A 21,273-nucleotide genomic window follows, 5' to 3' on the forward strand; every position below is an offset into this window, starting at 1 on the left:
CCTCACCACAGGTGCCCAGGATGGGCAAGGGGAATCGTTCTCAGACTCCCATCCACAGAGCGCTGGGGATTCCTGGAAGCTCTCTTAGGTTTTTATGTAACTCCCGTGCAAGCTTCGCTTAGAGGAAAGTATCCCCTAGCTTAGAAAATAAAAGAAAACATGGCCTTGGTTACCCCTTAGGTTTTCCAGCATGAAGAATTTTCAGTCCCGTAGGTTCTCAAATGACAATTACTCATTGCCTCTTGGTGAGCACTCGTTACCTCTCACTGAGAGTGGAAGGTCAGTTGTCAATAGTCAGGTAAGTCATCCAAGATCCCACCCTTCCAGACTGGGGAGTTGGCTTCTGTCACTGTACAGACTTAAGTGAATAATACGAACAGTGAGTGTCTTGGCAGATACTTCATGGCACAAAGTAGAAACTAGGAGTTGAGGCAAATAATCATGACTGATGTGTAAAGAAGGGTGTAGAGATAATCTAATTTAAAAAATACCTAATGACGTGAGTGTGTCATTTTGTGTGTTACATGTACTCAAAAGCAGTCATGTCCTCATAACACGGAGGTATAACCTGGGTGTTTGGATGCTTATTATGAAAGGTAGCCTGGGTGTTTTGGTGCTTATTATGGTTGAAGGTATATTACAGTTAGTTTCATTTTGTGATCAGAGAAATGGGAAAATTTGCTCTTTAACATATTGCCTGTCTTCTTCCTTTTCAACCCAGAGTCTCAATCTGCTGTTTTAGAAACTCCGAAAAAATGTTCAGATGCTGCTCAGCAGGTAAGATTTAATTAGGATGTCAGCTCCCTTTCCCCTCTTATTTGCCTCTGCTTTATCTTTCCATCTGCCCAGCCAGCTAGGTGGCCGTGTTTCTCAGCCTGCAGGGGACTCCAGTCAGGTGGGAGGGGGTTTCCTTTCATTCAGACTTTGTGAAGGAAATCAGCCTGGAAGTGGCACTGGGCACAAACTCCTCAGCATCCATGTTGTTCCATGTCCTGCCGGAGAGCTGGGCCCACAAGTGCTGGCTCCATCAGGAAACAGCGGCTGCTCAGGTGTTGTATAGAGATGGGCCTGGTTGCACTAAGAGTCACATGGATATGATTTTTTATAAGATGTGCCAGGGCTTTTCTAAAACCAAATAATATTCTTAAGTTGCTTTGGTGGATGAAACATTAGTTAGTGTCTGTTTAATTTCCACAGAAACTTTCTTATTCTGTTACTAAAGAAGCCACATTTTATGCCTTTTTTTCTTGCACCAAAATGCACTTCCTGTAAAAATAGGAAACACTTTTATGAAATAGTAATTGTGGTTAGCAATTGCTTTTTCGGTTATAAAACCATTTAAAAAATTTATTTATACATTCTCCTAACTCTACCTTTGAAAATAACTTAGTGTTAGAAATTACCACCAAGAAGTGTGTTTTCTAGAGTGGGGTCTGAGTAGAAAATGAGACGGCTGCTTCCTGAGTTTCAGACCCAGGTCAGTTTCTGGTCAGTTTGTGACAACATACTCAGGCTATCTGGGACATAGTGTTCTTCTCTGTAAAATCAAAGAATCTGTTGATTTTTGAGAACTTTTCCAAGTATAAAATGACTTCCTTTTTTAAAAGAAGCAGCCCTGCATCATACATGAAAGTTTACTCCTCCTGGAGGATAAATAAGGATATAAATTGGTTGAGAACTTCGTTTTATGAATTATCTGGTGCTTTTCAGAAATATAGCTATTCTGTTTACTTTCATAAGAGTAAAGATGCTCTTAAGGATAATGTCATAAAACAGGTTTTCCCAGCTTCTTTTTTTTTTTAAGAGCAGAGACTTCCATCAGGCTGGGGCACTTGAAGAGCCCTGGTGGACTGAGCTGGTAGTTCATTAACTGTCATGATTAGCCAGTAGTGAATACAATGAAGAAGAATGAAAAGAGGTTAAGAGAAATAAAGTGAGAAATAATTAAGAAAAACAGTGCCCTCAAAATATCTTCTTATTATTTTTGCAACGCTTTTTTTTGGCATGACTAAGCTGTGATCTGGGATAATATGTTAGATCTTTCTAGTTCTTATTTCTAGGACGTATATTACTGAATTCTCTGTTATATTGATAACGCCAAAGAAAACCTGGACAAAAAGTATTCTATACTATCAATGGTGACCAAACACCAACAACATTACTTTGTGTATTAAGATTCCAGCTGGAATAATTCAAGGCAGATATTCATGTGTGTAAAATTATAGTGATTTTCTATGTTTCATGAGCTCTGAACCAATAATAAGCGGAAAACCTGATGAACTGGGTGATTTTAAAACACCTGATGTTACAGCTTGGAAACTCACGGGGGAAATAGATTGATTTAAATTTCACACCTTCTCATTTCCTTGTTGCCAGTGAAGTGTCTAGAAGCTAGAAAATATAATAAATTAATTTGGTGGTAAGATTGTTGGGAAGCAGTTGAAGCCTAGCCCTCAGTAATGACATCATATACTCTTGGAATCGGTGACTCTTTATCATAAGTTTACTTAGGGACTGATTCGTTTTTGAGATGATGTGTGTCTCTTTCATAAGAGCCTAAAGTAACCACCATAAAAGGGATTCAGGAAACTAGAATTAATTACCTATGCACTGTGCACCTGTTCTTTTACTGCATTATCTTATGCGACTCTTATAATAACCCTTTAAAGTAACTATTATAATTCATATTTAACTGATAAGAAAATGATGTTTATAGGAGTTAACTTGCTTCAGACCAAAAATTGATAAAGGGTAAGAGCCACGGTATGAACGTAGGTCTGTTCGACTTTATACCTCCTGTTCTCTCCACTATGACAAAAATTAGACTTTTGCACCTGTAATCAAACTGCAGCTGTTTACTACCATCTCATGCCAAAATCATCAAATGGATGAGGTGAGAAGTTTATTTTAAGTTATTCTATTGTATTTATACCATTTATAAGAGACTGATGTCAAGATATGTTTTAGAGGCATAGATTGAAGCTGATTAGGTCACAGACACATGTTTAACTGTGCTAAATTGTGTCGATTTTACTAACTTTAGTGCTTCACTGCTCTTTAAAAAAAAAGTACAGTTCTGTTTTTTACATAGAGCGCCTTGCTTCTTAGTTACTAGAGAGCAGTCTGTCTGTGAGCTTCCCCTGCAGAGGAAGTGGGGGGCTTCCTGTGGGTTTGCTGTGTGACTGATGAAAGCTATGCACGCAGAGAGTGGGGCCCTCCACAGAGGTGAAGTGCATCCTGTGCTCTCGGTTTTCTTTAGGTGTGCGTCCAGGCACCTGTTCTCTCCATCCAAGCACGCTGGAATTTATGGAATTGGTTCTGTCTTTTGCTCTCTCCCTGTAATTAATAATTCTGAGAGCTCCATATCCCTACACAAAACACATGATTCGTAAAGCCTTTTCTCAGCTGGAAGGAGTGGAAGGTGCGGGGATCCTCTGCATCTGTGGAGGGAGACGTGTGGCCACCCCTGAGTGTTGTCACCCATGGTCTCATGGGATCAGGAAGTTGTAAAACAAACTGCTTTCTTTAGACCTCACTTACTGATTAATTTCAAATAATATGCTCTGAAATCTGCTGTATCTAAAGAATTATTTCATAAAGCGAAACAGAACTGTCTCAATTCTGTTTTTTATTCTTTGGCATTTGAAATACTATTTAAACTGTAAATCCTTTTGTATTCTACAATATATAAATAGCCAAATATCAATTACATTCTCTAGAAACATTTACTCCTACGTTAAATATTAATATATGTTAGCTAAAGTGGTTACCACCCAGTTTTAAACTAATTTTTAAATTATATAAATAATTTTAAATTAATAATAATAATTTTGAAATTATATATAAAATGTGTGCTTCAAAGTATTTTCCTAAAATTCTCAACATCTTTCCGATGTAAATGGACTACTAGTTAAAAGGTAAATAGAATAGAATTTGATCTTTGAAAATTCTAGCTTGGGGTAGGAATTGGTACATCAAAGCAATTGAAAGTTAGGTCTTCCTACACTTGATGGTATGGATTAATTGAAAACAACCACGTCTATTGCAAAGTGTTGGATAATGAAAATAAATTAACCAAGATCAAAACTTTCTTACCACATATGTTGTATGCAACTAAATTCTCAAAAGTCAGAAAAATGCGTATGATTTGAGGTGAGTGGCAAAATCCTATTTCAGTCCAGTTTTAACCTCCTTTGAAATTGGCTTAATTCTCTTCCCCCAGGATCCTGCTCTGATCAGTCCTCCCCAGTCCTCTCAGTGCCTAATTGGGTTACAAACTTAATTGAGGAATTGAGTATTCTTTTCTGTTGGTTCTCCTTGTAGAGTATCTTCTCTAATGCTCTTTATACAATGACCACTCACTACAGTTTATTGTTTGTTTCAGAAACATGTTTATTTAGGAGCGAATCATGGAATGTGTATGAACAAGGTGGGGTGGCCTGGTTGATGGCACTTGAGGGTTACTCACCTGTGTCTTGACAGAGGCAAGTTCAGAGAGTGAAACAGAATTGGTCAGATCAAAAGAAAGGTGTGGGGAACGTAGTTCTGAAGGAATAGTGATGGAGACACAGAAACAGGCACTTGAATTGCATGAAAATGTATTAGACATATCAAAGGTTAGGGGAAAATCATATGTTCCTACTGAATTCTTAAGGCAAAAAGTGACATTCATTCACATGTTAATTATAAATCCAGCACACACAATTTCCAAGATGAGTGAGCAACTAAAACATAGACCAGAGAGAGGCAGCTTCAAGATGGTGGAGGAGTGAGACATGGAGATTGCCTTCCCCTCCCCAAATACATTAGAAATATATCTACATGTGGAACAACTCCTACAGAACACCTACTGAATGCTGGCAGAAGACCGCAGACCTCCCAAAAGGCAAGAAACTCCCCACTTACCTGGGTAGGGCAAAAGAAAAAAGAAAAAACAGAGACAAAAGAATAGGGACGGGACCTGCACCAGTGGGAGGGAGCTGTTAAGTAGGAAAAGTTTCCACACACTAGGAAGCCCCTTCACTGGTGGAGACGGGGGGTTGCGGGGGGGAAGCTTTGGAGCCACAGAGGAGAGCACAGCAACAGGGATGCAGAGGGCAAAGCGGAGAGATTCCCACACAGAGGATTGGTGCCGACCAGAACTCACCAGCCTGAGAGGCTGGTCTGCTCACCTGCTGGGCCAGGTGGTGGCTGGGAGCTGAGGCTCCGGCTTCGGAGGTAAGACCCCAGGGAGAGGACTGGGGTTGGCTGCATGAACACAGCTTGAAGGGAGCTAGTGTGCCACAGCTAGCTGGGAGGGTGTCTGGGAAAAAGTTGGGACCTGCCTAAGAGGGAAGAGACCATTGTTTTGGGGTGCACGAGGAGAGGGGATTCAGAGCACCCCCTAAACGAGCTCCAGAGATGGACGTGGGAGATGAGCATGAGACACTAAGGCTGCTGCTGCAGCCATCAAGGATCCAGCGTGCAAGCACAGGTCACTATCCACACCTCCCTTCCCAGGAGCCTGTACAGTCCACCACTGCCAGGGTCCCATGATCAAGGGCCACTTCCCTGGGAGAACACACGGCATGCCTCAGGCTGGTGCAATTATAGGGGTCCCGCTGACCTCTGCTGCTCCTGGCTTGCCCCACATTCTGTACCTCTTCCTCTCCCCTGTCTGAGTGAGTCAGAGCTACCTAATCAGCTACTAGTTTAACCTCGTCCTGTCTGAGTGAAGAACAGATGCCTTCAGGCGGCCTACAAACAGAGATGGGGCCAAATCCAAAGCCGAACCCCAGGAGCTGTGTGAACAAAGAAGAGAAAGGGAAATCTCTCCCAGCAGCCTCAGGAGCAGTGCACTAAATATCCACAATCAACTTGGTGTACCCTGCATCTGTGGAATACCTGAATAGACAACAAATTATCCCAAAATTGAGGCGGTGGACTTTGGGAGCAATGATATATGTATTTTGTTCCTTTTTCTCTTTTTGTGAGTGTGTATGTGTATGCTTATTTGTGTGATTTTGTATGTATAGCTTTGCTTTTACCATATGTCCTAGGGTTCTGTCTTTTTTTTTTTTTTTTTAAGTATAGTTTTTAGCAATTGTTATCATTGGTGGATTTGTTTTTTTGGTTTAGTTCTATTCTTTCTTTTTATTACTTTTTAATTTTTTATACTTTTTATTTTAATAACTTTATTTTTCTTTTACTTTCTTATTGTCTCCCTTTTCTTCTGTGCTGTGTGGCTGACAGGGTCTTGGTGCTCCAGCCGAGTATCAGGTCTGTGCCTCTGAGGTGGGAGAGCTGAATTCAGGACATTGGTCCACCAGAGACCTCCTGGTTCCACGTAATATCGAAAGATGAAAAATCTCCCAGAGATCTCCATCTCAATGCTAAGACCCAGCTCCACTCAAGGACCAGCAAGCTACAGTGCTGGACACCCTATGGCAAACAACTAGCCAAACAGGAACACAACCCCACCAACTAGCGGAGAGACTGCTTAAAATCATAGTAAGTTCACAGACACTCCGAAACACACCACCAGATGTGGTCCTGCCCACGAGAAAGACAAGATCCAGCCTCATCCACCAGAACACAGGCACTAGTTCCCTCCATCAGGAAGCCTACAAAACCCACTGAAACAACCTTAGCCACTGGGGCAGATACCAAAAACAACGGGAACTACGAACCTGCAGCCTGCAAAAAAGGAGACCCCAAACACAGTAAGTTAAGCAAAATTAGAAGACAAAGAAACAAACAGCAGATGAAGGAGCAAGGTAAAAACCCACCAGACCTAACAAATGAAGAGGAAATAGGCAGTATACCTGAAAAAGAATTCAAAGTAATGATAGTAAAGATGATCCAAAATGTTAGAAATAGAATGGAGAAAATACAAGAAATGTATAAGAAAGACCTAGAAGAACTAAAGAGCAAATAAACACTGATGGACAACACAATAAATAAATACTCTCTAGAAGGAATCAATACCAGAATACCTGGGGTAGAAGAACAGATAAGTGTCCTGGAAGATAAAATAGTGGAAATAACTACTGGAGAACAGAATAAAGAAAAAAGACGGAAAAGAATTGAGGACAGTCTCAGAGACCTCTGGGACAATATTAAATGCACCAACATTTGAAGTATAGGGGTCCCAGGAGAAGAAGAGAAAAAGAAAGGGATTGAGAATATATTTGAAGGGATTATAGTTGAAATCTTCACTGATATGGGAAAAGAAATAGTCAAGTCCATTAAGCGCAGAGAGTCCCACAGGATAAATCCAAGGAGACACACACAAAGACACATATTAATCAAAGTATCAAAAATACAAAGAAAAAATATTAAAAGCAGCAAGGGAAACCCAACAAATAACCTACAAGGGAATCCCATAAGGTTAACAGCTGATCTTTCAGCAGAAACTCTGCAAGCCAGAAGGGAGTGGCAGGACATATTTAAAGTGATGAGGAAAAACCTACAACCAAGATTACTCTGCCAAGCAAGGATCTCATTCAAATTCAACAGAGAAAATAAAACCTTTACAGAGAAGCAAAAGCTAAGAGATTTCAACACCACCAAAGCAGCTTTGCAGCAAATGCTAAAGGAACTTCTTTAGCAGGAAACACAAGAGAAGGAAAAGACCTACAATAGCAAACCCAAAACGATTAAGAAAATGGTAATAGGAACACATATCGATAACGGCCTTAAATGTAAATAGATTGAATGCTCCAACCAAAAGACATAGACTGGCTAAATGGATAGAAAAACAAGACCCGTACATTTGCTGTCTACAAGAGACACACTTCAGACCTAGGGACACATACAGACTGAAAGTGAGGGGATGGAAAAAGATATTCCATGCAAATGGAAATTCAAAGAAAGCAGGAGTAGCAATTTTCATATCATATAAAATAGACTTAAAGCCTATTACAACAAAGAAGGACACTACATAATGATCAAGGGATCAATCCAAGAAGAAGATATAACAATTGTGAATATTTATGCACCCATCATAGGAGCACCTCAATACATAAGGCAAGTGCTAATAGCCATAAAAGGGGAAACCGACAGTAACAGTCATAGTATGGGACTTTAACACCCCACTTTCACCAATGGACAGATCATCCAAAATGAAAGTAAATAAGGAAACACAAGCTTTAAATGATGCATTAAACAAGATGGACTTAATTAATATTTATAGGACATTCCATCCAAAACCAACAGAATACACATTCTTCTCAAGTGCTCATGGAACATTCTCCATGATAGGTCATATCTTGGGTCACAAATCAAGCCTTGGTAAATTTAAGAAAATTGAAAGCATATTAAGTATGTTTTCTGAGCACAATGCTATGAGGCTAGATATCAGTTACAGGAAATATCTGTAAAAAATACACACACATGGAGGCTAAAATCTACACTACTTAATAACCAAGAGATCACTGAAGAAATCAAAGCAGTCAAAAAATACCTAGAAACAAATGACAATGAAAACACGACGACCCAAAACCTATGGGATGCAGCAAATGCAGTTCTAAGAGGGAAATTATGGCAATACAATCCTCCCACAAGAAACAAGAAACATCTCAAATAAAGAACCTAAACTTATACCCAAAGCAATTAGAGAATGAAGAACAAAAAACCCCAAAGTTAGCAGAAGGAAAGAAATCATAAGGATCAGATCTGAAATAAATGAAAAAGAAATGAAGCAAAACAATAGCAAAGATCAATAAAACTAAAAGGTGGTTTTTGAGAAGATAAACAAAATTGATAAACCATTAGCCAGACTCATCAAGGAAAAAAGGGAGAAGACTCAAATCAATAGAATTAGAAATGAAAAAGGAGAAGTAACAACTGACACTGCAGAAATAAAAAAAATCATGAGAGATTACTACAAGCAACTATATGTCAACAAAATGGACAACCTGGAAGAAATGGACAAATTCTTAGAAAAGCACAACCTTCTAAGACCAAACCAGGAAGAAATAGAAAATATAAACAGACCAATCACAAGCACTGAAATTGAAACGGTGATTAAAAATCTTCCAAAAAACAAAAGCCCAGGAGCAGATGGCTTCACAGGTGAATTGTATCAAACATTTAGAGTAGAGCTAACACCTGTCCTTCTTAAATTCTTCCAAAATATAGCAGAGGGAGGAACACTCTCAAACTCATTCTACAAGGCCACCATCACCCTGATACCAAAAACAGATAAAGTGTCACAAAGAAAGAAAACTACAGGCCAATATCACTGATGAACATAGATGCAAATATCCAAAACAAAATACTAGCAAACAGAAAAGGATCATACACCATGATCAAATGTGGTTTATCCCAAGAATGCAAGGATTGTTCAATATAAACAAATCAATCAATGTGATACACCATATTAACAAATTGAAGGAGAAAATCCTTATGATCATCTCAATAGATCCAGAAAAAGCTTTTGACAAAATTCAACACCCATTTATGATAAAAACCCTGCAGAAAGTAGGCATAGAGGTAACTTACCGCAACATAATAAAGGCCATATATGACAGACCCACAGCCACCATCATTCTCAGTAGTGAAGAACTGAAACCATTTCCTCTAACATCACGAACAAGACAAGGTTGTCCACTCTCACCACTGTTATTCAATATAGTTTTGGAAGTTTTACCCACAGCAATCACAGAAGAAAAAGAAATAAAAGGAATCCAAAATGGAAGAGAAGAAGTAAAGCTGACACTGTTTGCAGAAAACATGACACTATACATAGAGAATGCTAAAGACGCTACCAGAGAACCACTAGAGCTAAGCAATGAATTTGGTAAAGTTGCAGGTTACAAAATTAATGCACAGAAATCTCTTGCATTCCTATACACTAATGATGAAAAATCTGAAGGAAATTAAGGAAACACTCCCATTACAACAAAAAGAATGAAATACCTAGGAATAAACCTACCCAAGGAGACAAAAGACCTGTATGTTGAAAAGTATAAGATACTGATGAAAGAAATTAAAGATGATACAAACAGATGGAGATATATACCATGCTTTTGGATTGGAAGAATCAACATTGTGAAAATGACTCTACTACCCAAAGCAATCTACAGATTCAATGCAATCCCTATCAAACTATCAGTGGCATTTTTCACAGAACTTGAACTAAAGCATTTCACTCTAGTATGGAAACAGAAAAGACCCCGAATAGCCAAAGCAACCTTGAGAAAGAAAAATGGAACTGGAGGAATCAGACTCCCAGACTTCAGGGTATACTACAAAGCTATAGTAATCAAGACAGTATGGTACTGGCACAAAAACAGAAATATAGATCAATGGAACAGGATAGAAAGCCCAGAGATTAACCCACTCTCATATGGTCACCTTATTTTTGATAAAAGAGGCAAGAATGTACAATGGAGAAAAGACAGCCTCTTCAATAAGTGGTGCTGGGAAAACTGGACAGCTACATGGAAAAGAATGAAATTACATCAGTCCCTAACACTGTACACAAAAATAAACTCAAAATGGATTAAAGACCTAAATGTAAGGCCAGACACTATAAAACTCTTAGGAGAAAACATAGGCAGAACACTCTATGACATAAATCACAGTAAGATCCTTTTTGACCCACCTCCTAGAGAAATGGAAATAAAACCAAAAATTAAACAACTGAGATCTAATGAAATTTAGAAGCTTTTGCACAGCAAAGGAAACTGTAAATGAAAAGACAACCCTCAGAATGGGAGAAAATATTTGCAAATTAAGCAACTGACAAAGGGTTAATCTCCAAATTTTACAAGCAGCTCATGCAGCTCAATATGAAAAAAACAAACAACTCAATCCAAAAGTGGGCAGAAGACCTAAATAGACGTTTCTCCAAAGAAGATATACAGGTTGCCAACAAACACATGAAAGAAAGCTCAACATCACTAATCATTACAGAAATGCAAATCAAAACTACAGTGAGGTATCACCTCACAGCAGTCAGAATGGCCATCATCAAAGAATCTACAAACAATAAATGCTGGAGAGGGTATGGAGAAAAGGGAACCCTCTTGCACTGTTGGTGGTAATGTAAATTGATACAGCTGCTATGGAGAACAGTATGGAGGTTCCTTAAAAAATTAAAAATAGAAGTACCATATGACCCAGCAATTCCACTACCTGGCATATACCCTGCGAAAACCATATTTCAAAAAGAGTCATGTACCACAATGTTCATTGCAGCTCTTTTTACAATAGCCAGGACATGGAAGCAACCTAAGTGTCCATTGAGAGATGAATGGATAAAGAAGGTGTGGCACCTATATACAATGGAATATTACTCAGCCATGAAAAGAAACGACTTTGAGTTATTTGTTGTGAGGTGCTTGGACTTAGAGACTGTCACACAGAGTGAAGTAAGTCAGAAAGAGAAAAATAAATAGTGTACATGAACACATATATGGAATCTAAAAAAAAATCGTTCTGAAGAACCTAGGGGCAGAACAGGCATAAAGATGCAGATGTAGAGAATGGACTTGATGGGGAACTGGAAGGGTAAGCTGGGACGAAATGAGAGAGTGGCATGGACTTATATATACTACCAAATGTAAAATAGGTAGTGGGAAGCAGCTGCATCGCACAGGCAGACCAGCTCCATGCTTTGTAACCACCTAGAGGGGTGCCATAGGGATGGTGGGAGGGAGACGCAAGAGGAAGGAGTTATGGGGATATGTGTATATGTATAGCTGATTCGCTTTGTTATAAAACAGAAACTTACACACCATTGTGGAGCAATTATACTCTAATAAAGATGTTAAAAAAGAAAAAAAGAAGGAAGGGACTAAATCTCTATGTCTTCTTTTTTATACCCAGTGCCTAGGTTAATATGTGTAGAAGGAATAAATAATAATACCTGTTAACTTAAAAAAAAAAAAAAATATATATATATACCAGAGTAAGAAAAAGACGGATTAAAGGGGATGAGGAAAGACGTGGTTGCAGTCCAAAATTATGGGTTAGTATTCCTTGAAGTTTGCCTCAGACTCTGAACCTTCTTATGTGCCATGAAAAACACTTTGGCGCAGGGACGGGGTCCTAGTCTGGAAGAGGCGAGACACAGTGAAGCACCTGTGGAGGCACCGAGTTTGAAAATTGTGACATTTTAGCAAGGTGTTTACCATGATGCATTATGGGGAAGACGGGGATTTTCTGGAAAATACATTTTCATTTTATGGAAACTCCACCTAGCTGAGAGGACAAAAAATAGACATTTTAATTTTAGAAATAAGGAAAAAAGATAAATTGGTTTGTCAGTTTTAAGAGTGAAAACCAGCAGGCATCTGGAAAGCAGTTACAGTTTGTGGTGAGAATGTCAGAAAAGCATTAGAGGTCACACATTGTTTTTGCTTTTCTCTGGGGCAGTAGGACTTGCAGGTGAAATCAAGTTGTGTCTGTTCTACTGAGCTTTAGCGGGTGTAAAATCCCTTTGTGCTGGGCAACATGGTTGATGACCTGTGGAGAAGGGCAAACAGTTCAAGCAGCTGCTCTAAAGCAGCGGTACCCAACCTTTTTTGGCACCAGGGACTGGTTTCGTGGAATACAGTTTTTCCACGGACGGGGTGGTGGTGTTTAGGCAGTAATGTGAGTGATGGGGAGCAATGGGGAGCGGCAGATGAAGCTTTGCTCGTTCTGCAACCGCTCACCTCCTGCCGTATGACCCGGTTCCTAACAGACCGCAGACTGGTACTGGTCCACATCCTGGGGGTTGGGGACACCTGCTCTAAAGGGATAGCTGAGCTGGTAAAAGTTCATAGCTTATAAAGGATGCTTCTTGGACGTGTGCTGACATGTCGTGTGCAAGGTAGTTGTGGTAGGTATTGAAGGAAATACAAAAGAATTTTATGGTCTTGGGCCCTTCCATATATATGAAATGATCTGCAAGCTGTAATGTGATTTGGCCAAGGTATTTAGTGTATGTTGTATTACAGAATTTAAAAAATGGGAACATTTTTGAGAACTTATAATTAAAGACAGCTTCTTAGGAAGGGAGAAATTTAGAGCATGTCCTCAAAGTGATCATTTTTGGACAGAGGAAGGGAGGAGAGAGAGCATTTCAGTTGGAGGAGAGATTGAAGATCCAGATGTAGAAATGAATATGCATCACAATGGGAGGATATGGCAGGCGTGGGAGTCCTGGTGACGTGAGGGGTCGCACCCTCAATCCCTCCAGGCTCACTGCAGCACTGTTGGGTCCCTGCAGTGGTCTCCCAGCTGGTCTAGTCACCTCAGTCTCAGTCCCTTCTGATCTGCCCTCCAGAGCTGTCCTTCTAGGAGCCAAATGTACTCATGTCTGCTGTCTGCTCATGGCTTTTGAGAGAAGATTCAGACCCCTAGGTGACATGCAAGGCTTTCCCTTGCCATCCTCTGCTTTTAGCCTCATCACCCACTATTTCCTACATGTCTGGTTTCTTAACAGCCTTAAAATGAAACCCTTGTTTTCTAGGCATTAGCATCCTTCATAACTGTGTTTGATATCTTTTCCTTCTCACTCCTACTGCCACCTTTTAATTCACTGAATTCCTATATCTTAGTCTAAACTCATGTCAAACTTCACTCCCTCTTAGACACATCCCCAGAGAGGCCTCAATCTAGAGACCCCTTTTGATACCTCTGCTCTGGGACCTTATACTTACCTTGCTTTCCCATAATTATTGTGTTACACATGTCTTATAGACAGCTGACCTCCTTAAAGCTAAGACTCCCCCTATTCTACTTGTCCCTCCAATATCTAACATAGCACCTGACATTTTTGGGCAGATCAGAAAATGTTTGATGAATGAAGAAATATATCAGGGACCACACTTACTAGAGCAGAGGTGCTGGTTGGGGAGTCAGAAATCCTGCTTCTGTTCACCCCATGGTGACTGAGGATTGGCTTTGGACCAGTTTTCCTGGGCACAACTCCCAGCTACCCCACTGTTACCTGAGGAACCTTAGCAACGTATTATGTTCTCCATGCCTTAATTTCCTCTTCTACAAAATGGGGATAATGATAACTCTGGTCTCATAGGGTTTTGTGAGATTTAAATGCACTGATTTTTATAAAGTGCTTAGAAGAGCTCCTGGCACATAGTAGGGTACTTCAAATGTTAGCTGTTGCCTTGTCATTATTGTTGCTATGTTTGGGCAATACTCTGGCTTCCAAAGTTGCTGTCTTGGTGTAGCATTGATCCTCATTATTTATAGGTTCTGTATTTGCAAACCTGACAACCAGCTAGAATTTATTTGCAGCGCTCAGATCACTGCTTGCAGGGCTTTCCCTTCATTTGCAGGCACGTGCATACACCCCTGAGCCACTCCACCAGACTTGCTGTGAGCTCTGTTCTTTAGAAGTTTAATGACCTTAGAGGCTAGTTGTGTGTTGGTGCAGAGGGTGGTTAGAAGGTGAGATATTTATCCATGGATCATCACTGAAGGGAAACTGCAATGAGACTGTTTTTCTTCCTTGCACTAATTGGGAGAGTTGAGGAAGATTTTGCTTTAGAGTTAGTGCAGGACCTTGCTGCAACTCAGGTAACGAGAGAGAGCATTCAGAAGATGTGAGGGAACCAAAAAGGTTGTTTATTTCCATTTTTTTCTGACCCCTTTCCCAGACATGTTGTTTATTACTTCCACTCTGGTTATTCACTAATGATGGTGACTGTACCTTCCCATCAATGAGATGATCAATCAGTGCTGTAGACATCAGAAGTTACACTGCCAATGATGATTTCTAACTGAACTCCCCCCACCCTCGCACCCCATATTTCTCATCTGTGCAATGAAGGGGTTGGAAGACACTTGTCATTTCCATTCCAGTTCAGAAATATTCCATTTTCAGTAATTCTTATCTTTTTCATTGTAAGGATTGCAGAGATGCTATTTTAGCTCTCTGTGTGACTCTTCTTTTCCATAACATGTTCTGCTTTAAGGAGCCCAAGGTGAGTTATTTACCAGTCACCATATGTTCTGATACTTCCTTCTTTCTTGAAATTCCATTTCAAACTTGAAATAGATGGCACTTTACTTCTGTGCATAATATTATCAATTTAAAATCTGGGTTTCTTATAAGATTATGTACAGCATGTGTTGTCTTATTATAAATCTGGAATCTCCTTGGCTTTCTCCAAAGCCATAGAATGTTTTAGAATTTAGAGCATGAGACAGAGAATTTGTAGGCATCTGTGAAGAGTAGAATTCAAATTTTACAGATGTCTAGAGGTATGCTAACTTGCCAGTAACGTGGCCTTAGAATTTAGCAGAACTTGAAAATTTGAATATTGTAGAAAATGAATTGCATATCTCATATTAACATTTATAGAATAAACTCTGACGGTGTTAACTTACCAATAAGTGGTTTTATATTCTAGCCTCTGAAAGTATCTTGCTTACACAGTAAACATAATAAAGTTTCAAAGATGAGCAAATTAACTTTACAGGAAAAGCTTTCCTTGGACGTATCTTGGCTTTCTTTTTCACAGTTTTAGGCTTAATACAGTAATGTTTCTTTTTCTGGGAATCAGATAATCTTGTATTTTGAAAAATACTTTGGTGAACATACTATTTTTAATGACAGCTTGTCTTTTGTGATATGTAAGTATTCAAACAATTTATAAGAACTAACCAACACCACCCACATATAAGATTATACAGAAATGGAAGAATTTTGGCTTATTGTTCGGCCAAAGTGGGTGGCAGACTCTACCACTTGTAACGATTTAGAGGTTTGAAGCAATATTTTAAAATATAAATAATCTGAAAATTGGTGGTATATAAAATATATTACTGTGTTGACTAAAATAGATTTGTTATCTTTCCTCCATTTATAAGGATTCACTCATAGATTCTGTACAGAATTGCAAAGATCACTTTTTTCCTTTTCTCTTTTAATTTCTTTTTTTTTTTTTTCATTTTGGCTGTGCCATGCAACATGTGGGATCACAGTTCCCTGACCAGGGATCGAACCCTTGCCCCCTTCAGTGGAAGAGTGGAGTCCTGACCACTGGAATTCTCCCTTTCTCTCCCTTTAAAACTTTAATTTTTAGTGAGAATCTGATTTAGGATCAGTCTCTCCTCCTTTTTTTCTTCTTCCCCCTCTTCTTCTTCCTGGCTTTTAAGTTTTATACATTCTTTTATTATACCTAAACCTATGATGAAAAATAGCTGGCTGAGGTAATCGCATTTAAGAATTAAGTTTGGCAGACTCACAGACATAGAGAACAGACCTGGGGTTGCCAAGGCAGGGGTTGGGGAGAGATGGAGTGTGAGGTTGGGGTCAGCAGATGCAAACTATTACATAGAGAATGGATAAACAACAAGGACCAACTGTACAGCACAGGGAACTATATTTAATATCCTGTGATAAACTATAATGGAAAAGAACATAAAAAAGAATGTATATATATGTATAACTGAGTCACTTTGCACTACAGCAGAATTAATACAACATTGTAAATCAACTATGGTTCAACTTAAAAAAATAAAAGAAGTTTGGGAGAGAATGTGTAAGATGGTAGAGTAGAAAGGCCCTAAGCTCACCTCCTCTCCCTGCAGTTCACCCTGCAGACATAGATGCTGGTGGCATCTGTTTGGGGAGCTTGTTCTACCACATGGACATGGACACTGGTGCTGGCAAGGGCCATTTTGGCTCCAGTGCTGGGACACCTCAGGCTAAGTAACTAACTGGGCATGGACACAGCGCCATCCAACAGCAGACAGGCTGCCTTAAGAACCCTTGAGCCCATAGGTGCCTCTGGACACAGTTCCACCCACCAGCGTGCAGACACCAGCTGTAAGCAAACCACAGTGCTGCAGTCTGGACCAGCCATCCCACTAGAGAGCAGGCCTTTCCCAGTAGCAGGGCAACACAAGTGTCAAGAAAACTCGGGACCCGCAGAAATCTTTGTTAGGAACTGGCGCCATCCACCAGTGATCTGACACCTGCTCTAGGACCCCTGGGGCCCAGCAACCAGACCTCAGGACCTGGTTCTGCCCAGCAGTAGGCTGGTACTTGTCTTAGGACCTGACTTCACCCACCAGTGGGTGGGCAACAGCCCTGGTATCACCTGGACCCTGAATCCGCCCATCAGAGAGCCAGCACTAGCCCCAGGCTTCCCTGGGGTTCTGAAGTCAGCTGCCTCACGACCCACTTCTGCCAACCAGTGGCCAGCAGCCTCTGCACAAGCCACACCAGGTAACTAAATAGACTGGGAGCCACCAGGCCTACTGGATCACCCACATAATCAGCCTGCCACAACAGAAAGACTCAGACAGACATCATAGGGGGGACCCCTAGAGCATATGGCTCTGGTGATGAGAGGGGAGTGTACTGCTGGAATTCTGTCTCTTGCAAAAAACCCCTTCTTTAAGGTTGGGAAACATACCTACCAGACCCATAAAAGTAAAAACAGCAAGTAGGAAAAATGAGGTGACAGGCGAAAATGTTCCAGATGAAGGGAAAAGATAAAACCTCAGAAGAAGAACTGAGTGAAGTGGAGATAGGAAATCTACACAGGAAAGAGTTCTAGGTAATGACCGTAAAGACGATCAAAGAACTTGGGAGAAGAATGGATGCACAGAGTGAGAAGTTAGAAGTTTGCAACAAAGAGTCAGAAAATATAAAGAACAACTAAACAGATGCAGAATACAATAAGTGAAATGTAAAATATACTAGAAGGAATCAATAGTAAAGTAAATGATACAGAGGAATGGATCAGCAAGCAGTGGAAATTGCTGATGCTGAACAGAAAAAAGAAAAAGAATGAAAAGAAATGAGGACAGTTTAAGACACCTCTGGGACAATATGAAGCATACTAATATTTGCACTGTAAGGGTCCCAGAAGGAGAAGAGAGAAGAGAAAGGGGCTGAGAACATAATTGAAGACATAATAGCTGAAAACTTCCCTAACCTAGGAAAAGGAAAGAGTTGCCAAGTGTAGGAAGTGCAGAGTCCTATAGAGGACTAAGCCAAAGAGGAACACACCAAGGCATATTGTAATTAAATTGGCAAAAACAAAAGGCAAAGAGAGAATATTAAACTCAGCAAAGGGGTAAGTGAATCCTGAGAGAGCGGCCAAGATGGTGGAATAAAAGAACCCTAAGCTCACCTCCTGTTGTAAGGACACCAAAATCACAAAAATCTGCAGAACAACCATCATTGAAAAAGTCTGAAACCTACCAGAAAATATCTCTACAACAAAAGACATAAAGAAGGAAGCACAACAAAACTGGTAGGAGGGGTGGCGTTGTGATATAATCAAATCTGACACTCTCTGGCTGGGCGACCCACAAACTGGGGAATAATTATATTACAGAGGGTTGCCCACAGGAGTGAGAGTTCTGAGCCCCATGTCAGGCCCCCCAGTGTGGGGGTCTGACACTGGGAAGAGGAGCCCCCAGAGCATTTGGCTTTGAAGCCCAGTGGGGTTTGGTTGCAGGAGTTCCATGGGATTGGGGAAAACAGAGATTTCACTCTTATAGGGTGCACACAAAATCTCACACACACCAGGAACAAGGGCAAAAGCTACAATTTCATAGAAGCCTGGGACAGACCTACCTGCTGGTCTTGGAGGGTCTCCTGGGAAAGCAGGGGTGTCTCTGGCTCACTTTGGGGAGAAGGACACTGGTGGTGGACATGTCAGGGAGCATTCACCTGTGCGAGCTCTCCTGGAGGCTGACATATTGTCATTAAAGCCTGGTTCCACCCAACAGCCTGTAGGTGCCAGTGCTTGGACACCTCTGGCCAAAGAAGAAACGGGGGAGGGACACATCCCCACCCATAGGCAGGCAGGCTAGAGACACAGCCACCTCTAGACACACCCTAGGCATGACCCTGCCCACCAGAGGATCAAGACGCAGCTCCACCCACCAGTGGGCAGGCACCAGCCCCTCACACCACGAAGCCTGCACAAGCCTCTAGGCCAGCCTCACCCACCAAGGGGCAGACACCAGAAGCAAGAAAACTATGGTCCTGCAGCCTGCAGATAGAATACGCAACTGCAGGCCAGACACTACCCTGGGACGAGCTTGCCCTTGGGTGACGAGAGGAGAGTGGACTCCTGGGATGCATAGGGTGTTTCCTACAGAGGGCCACTTCTCCAAGGTCAAGAAATGTAACTGACCTACCACATATGTAAAATAACAAATACCAATTTAGACACAATGAGGTGACAGAGGAATGCATTTCAGAAGAAGGAACAAGATAAAACCCCAGAAGAAGAAATAAGTGACATGAATATAGGCAATCTTTCTGAGAAAGGGTTCAGGGTAATGATTGTAAAAATGATCAAAGAACTCGGGAGGAGAATGGATGTACAGAGTGAAAATTAAAAGTTTTTTTTTTTTAAACAAAGAATTAGAAAATATAAAAGCAGCAAGGGAAAAGAAACAAGTAACATACAAGGGAATTGCCATAAGGCTATCAGTTGAATTTTCAGAAGAAAGTGTGAAGGCCAGGATTCGGGGGCATGATGTATTTAAAGTGATGAAGGAGAAGAGCCTACAACCAAGAATATTCTACCCATCAAGGTTCTCTTTCAGGTGTTTGATTGAGAGATTAAAAGTATCACAGACAAGCAAGAGCTAAGAGTTCAGCACCACCAAAACATCTTTACAGCAAATATTAAAAGACCTTCTCTAAGTGAGAAAGAAAAGGTGACAACCAGAAGTATGAAAATTATGAAAGGAAAAAGTTCATCAGTAAAGGCAAACATATAGTAAAGATAGGAAGTCATCCACACAAAAAGCTAGTAGGACTATTAGAAGACAAAAGTAGTAAAATCATCCATATACACAATAAGCAGTTAAGTGATACACAAAACAATTAAATGTAAAATATATCAAAAACAGTAATCAGGAGGCTAGGAGAGTACAAATGCAGGGTTTGTATTTTTTTTATTTGTTTACTTATTTTTAAAAGTTATTTATTTTTGGCTGTGTTGGGTCTTCGTTGCTACACGCAGGCTTTCTCTAGTTGTGGTGAGTGGGGGCTACTCTTCGTTGAGGTGTGCAGGCTTCTCATTGCAATGGCTTCTCTTGTTGCAGAGCACAGGCCCTAGGCCCACGGGGTTCAGTAGTTGTGGCTCATGGGCTTAGTTGCTCCATGGTATGTGGGATCTTCCCAGACCAGGGGTTGAACCCATGTCCCCTGCATTGGCAGATGGATTGTTAACCACTGCACCACCAGGAAAGTCCCAAATGCAGGGTTTTTATAACATGCTTGAAATTAAGAGATCAATAAACTTATAGCAATCATATATATACATATGAATATATATATTTTATATATAAATATATATATATTTGTGTATATGCTGCCAATAAGAGACTCACTTTAGATCTAAGAAGACATAGACCGAAAATGAGGGGATGGAAAAATGTATTCCATGCAAATGGATTGAAAAGAAAGCCAGGGTACCAATACTTATATCAGAAAAAATAGACTTTACAGTAAAGACTGTTAAAAGAGACAAAGAAAGATATTGTGTTATGATCAAGGGATCAATCCAAGAAGAAGATATAAGAATTGTAAATATATATGCACCCAACATAGGAGCACCTAAGTACATAATGCAAATATTAATAGACATGAAGGGAGAAATCAACAGTAACACAGTAATAAAGGCAGTTCTAAGAGAGATGTTTATAGTGATAGAAGTTTATTTCATCAAAGAAGAAAAATCTTAGATAAGCCACCTAACCTTATACCTAAAGGAGCTAGAAAAAGAAGAACAAACAAAACCCAAATTTAATTGAAGGAAATAAATCATAAAGATCAGAGCAGAAATAAATGAGAGTAAAAAAAGGAATAGAAAAGATCAGTGAAACGAATAGCTGGTTCTTTGAAATGATATTTTAAAAATTGATAAAGGTTTGACCACAATCATCAAGAAACAGAGAGAGGGCTCAAATCAATAAAATCCAAAATGAAAAAGGAAAACTTACAACTGACACCTCAGAAATACAGAGGACCGTAAGAGACTACTAAAAGCAACTATACACCAATAAAATGGACAACATAAAAGAAATGGACAAATTCTTAGAAAGGTACAATCTGTCAAGTTGGAACTGGGGAGAAATAGAAGATATGAACAGACAAATTACCAAGAATGAAATTGCATCAGTAATTAAAAAACAAAATCAAAAAACCAACTTCCAACAAACAAAAGACCAGATGGCTTCACAGGTGGATTCTACCAAAGATTCACAGAAGAGTTAACACCTAACCTTTTCAAAATAGTCCAAAAAAATTGTAGAGGAAGCAATGCTTCTGAACTCATTCTGTGAGGCCAGCAT

The 21,273-nt window shown here is 40.1% G+C and overlaps 1 protein-coding gene across 1 annotated transcript in view; it reads left to right on the plus strand.

Moving 5' to 3' along the window:
* The window catches only part of FMN2 (formin 2), a 322,361-nt gene that overhangs the window by 99,608 nt on the left and 201,480 nt on the right, over window positions 1–21,273 (plus strand). Inside the window, exon 4 of the mRNA XM_032609063.1 lies at window positions 722–777. Within this exon, the coding sequence (XP_032464954.1) occupies window positions 722–777 (56 nt within the window). The remainder of the gene's footprint in view (window positions 1–721; window positions 778–21,273) is intronic.

The sequence above is a fragment of the Phocoena sinus genome, chromosome 16, assembly GCF_008692025.1.
Source record: "Phocoena sinus isolate mPhoSin1 chromosome 16, mPhoSin1.pri, whole genome shotgun sequence".
NCBI lineage: Eukaryota > Metazoa > Chordata > Mammalia > Artiodactyla > Phocoenidae > Phocoena > Phocoena sinus.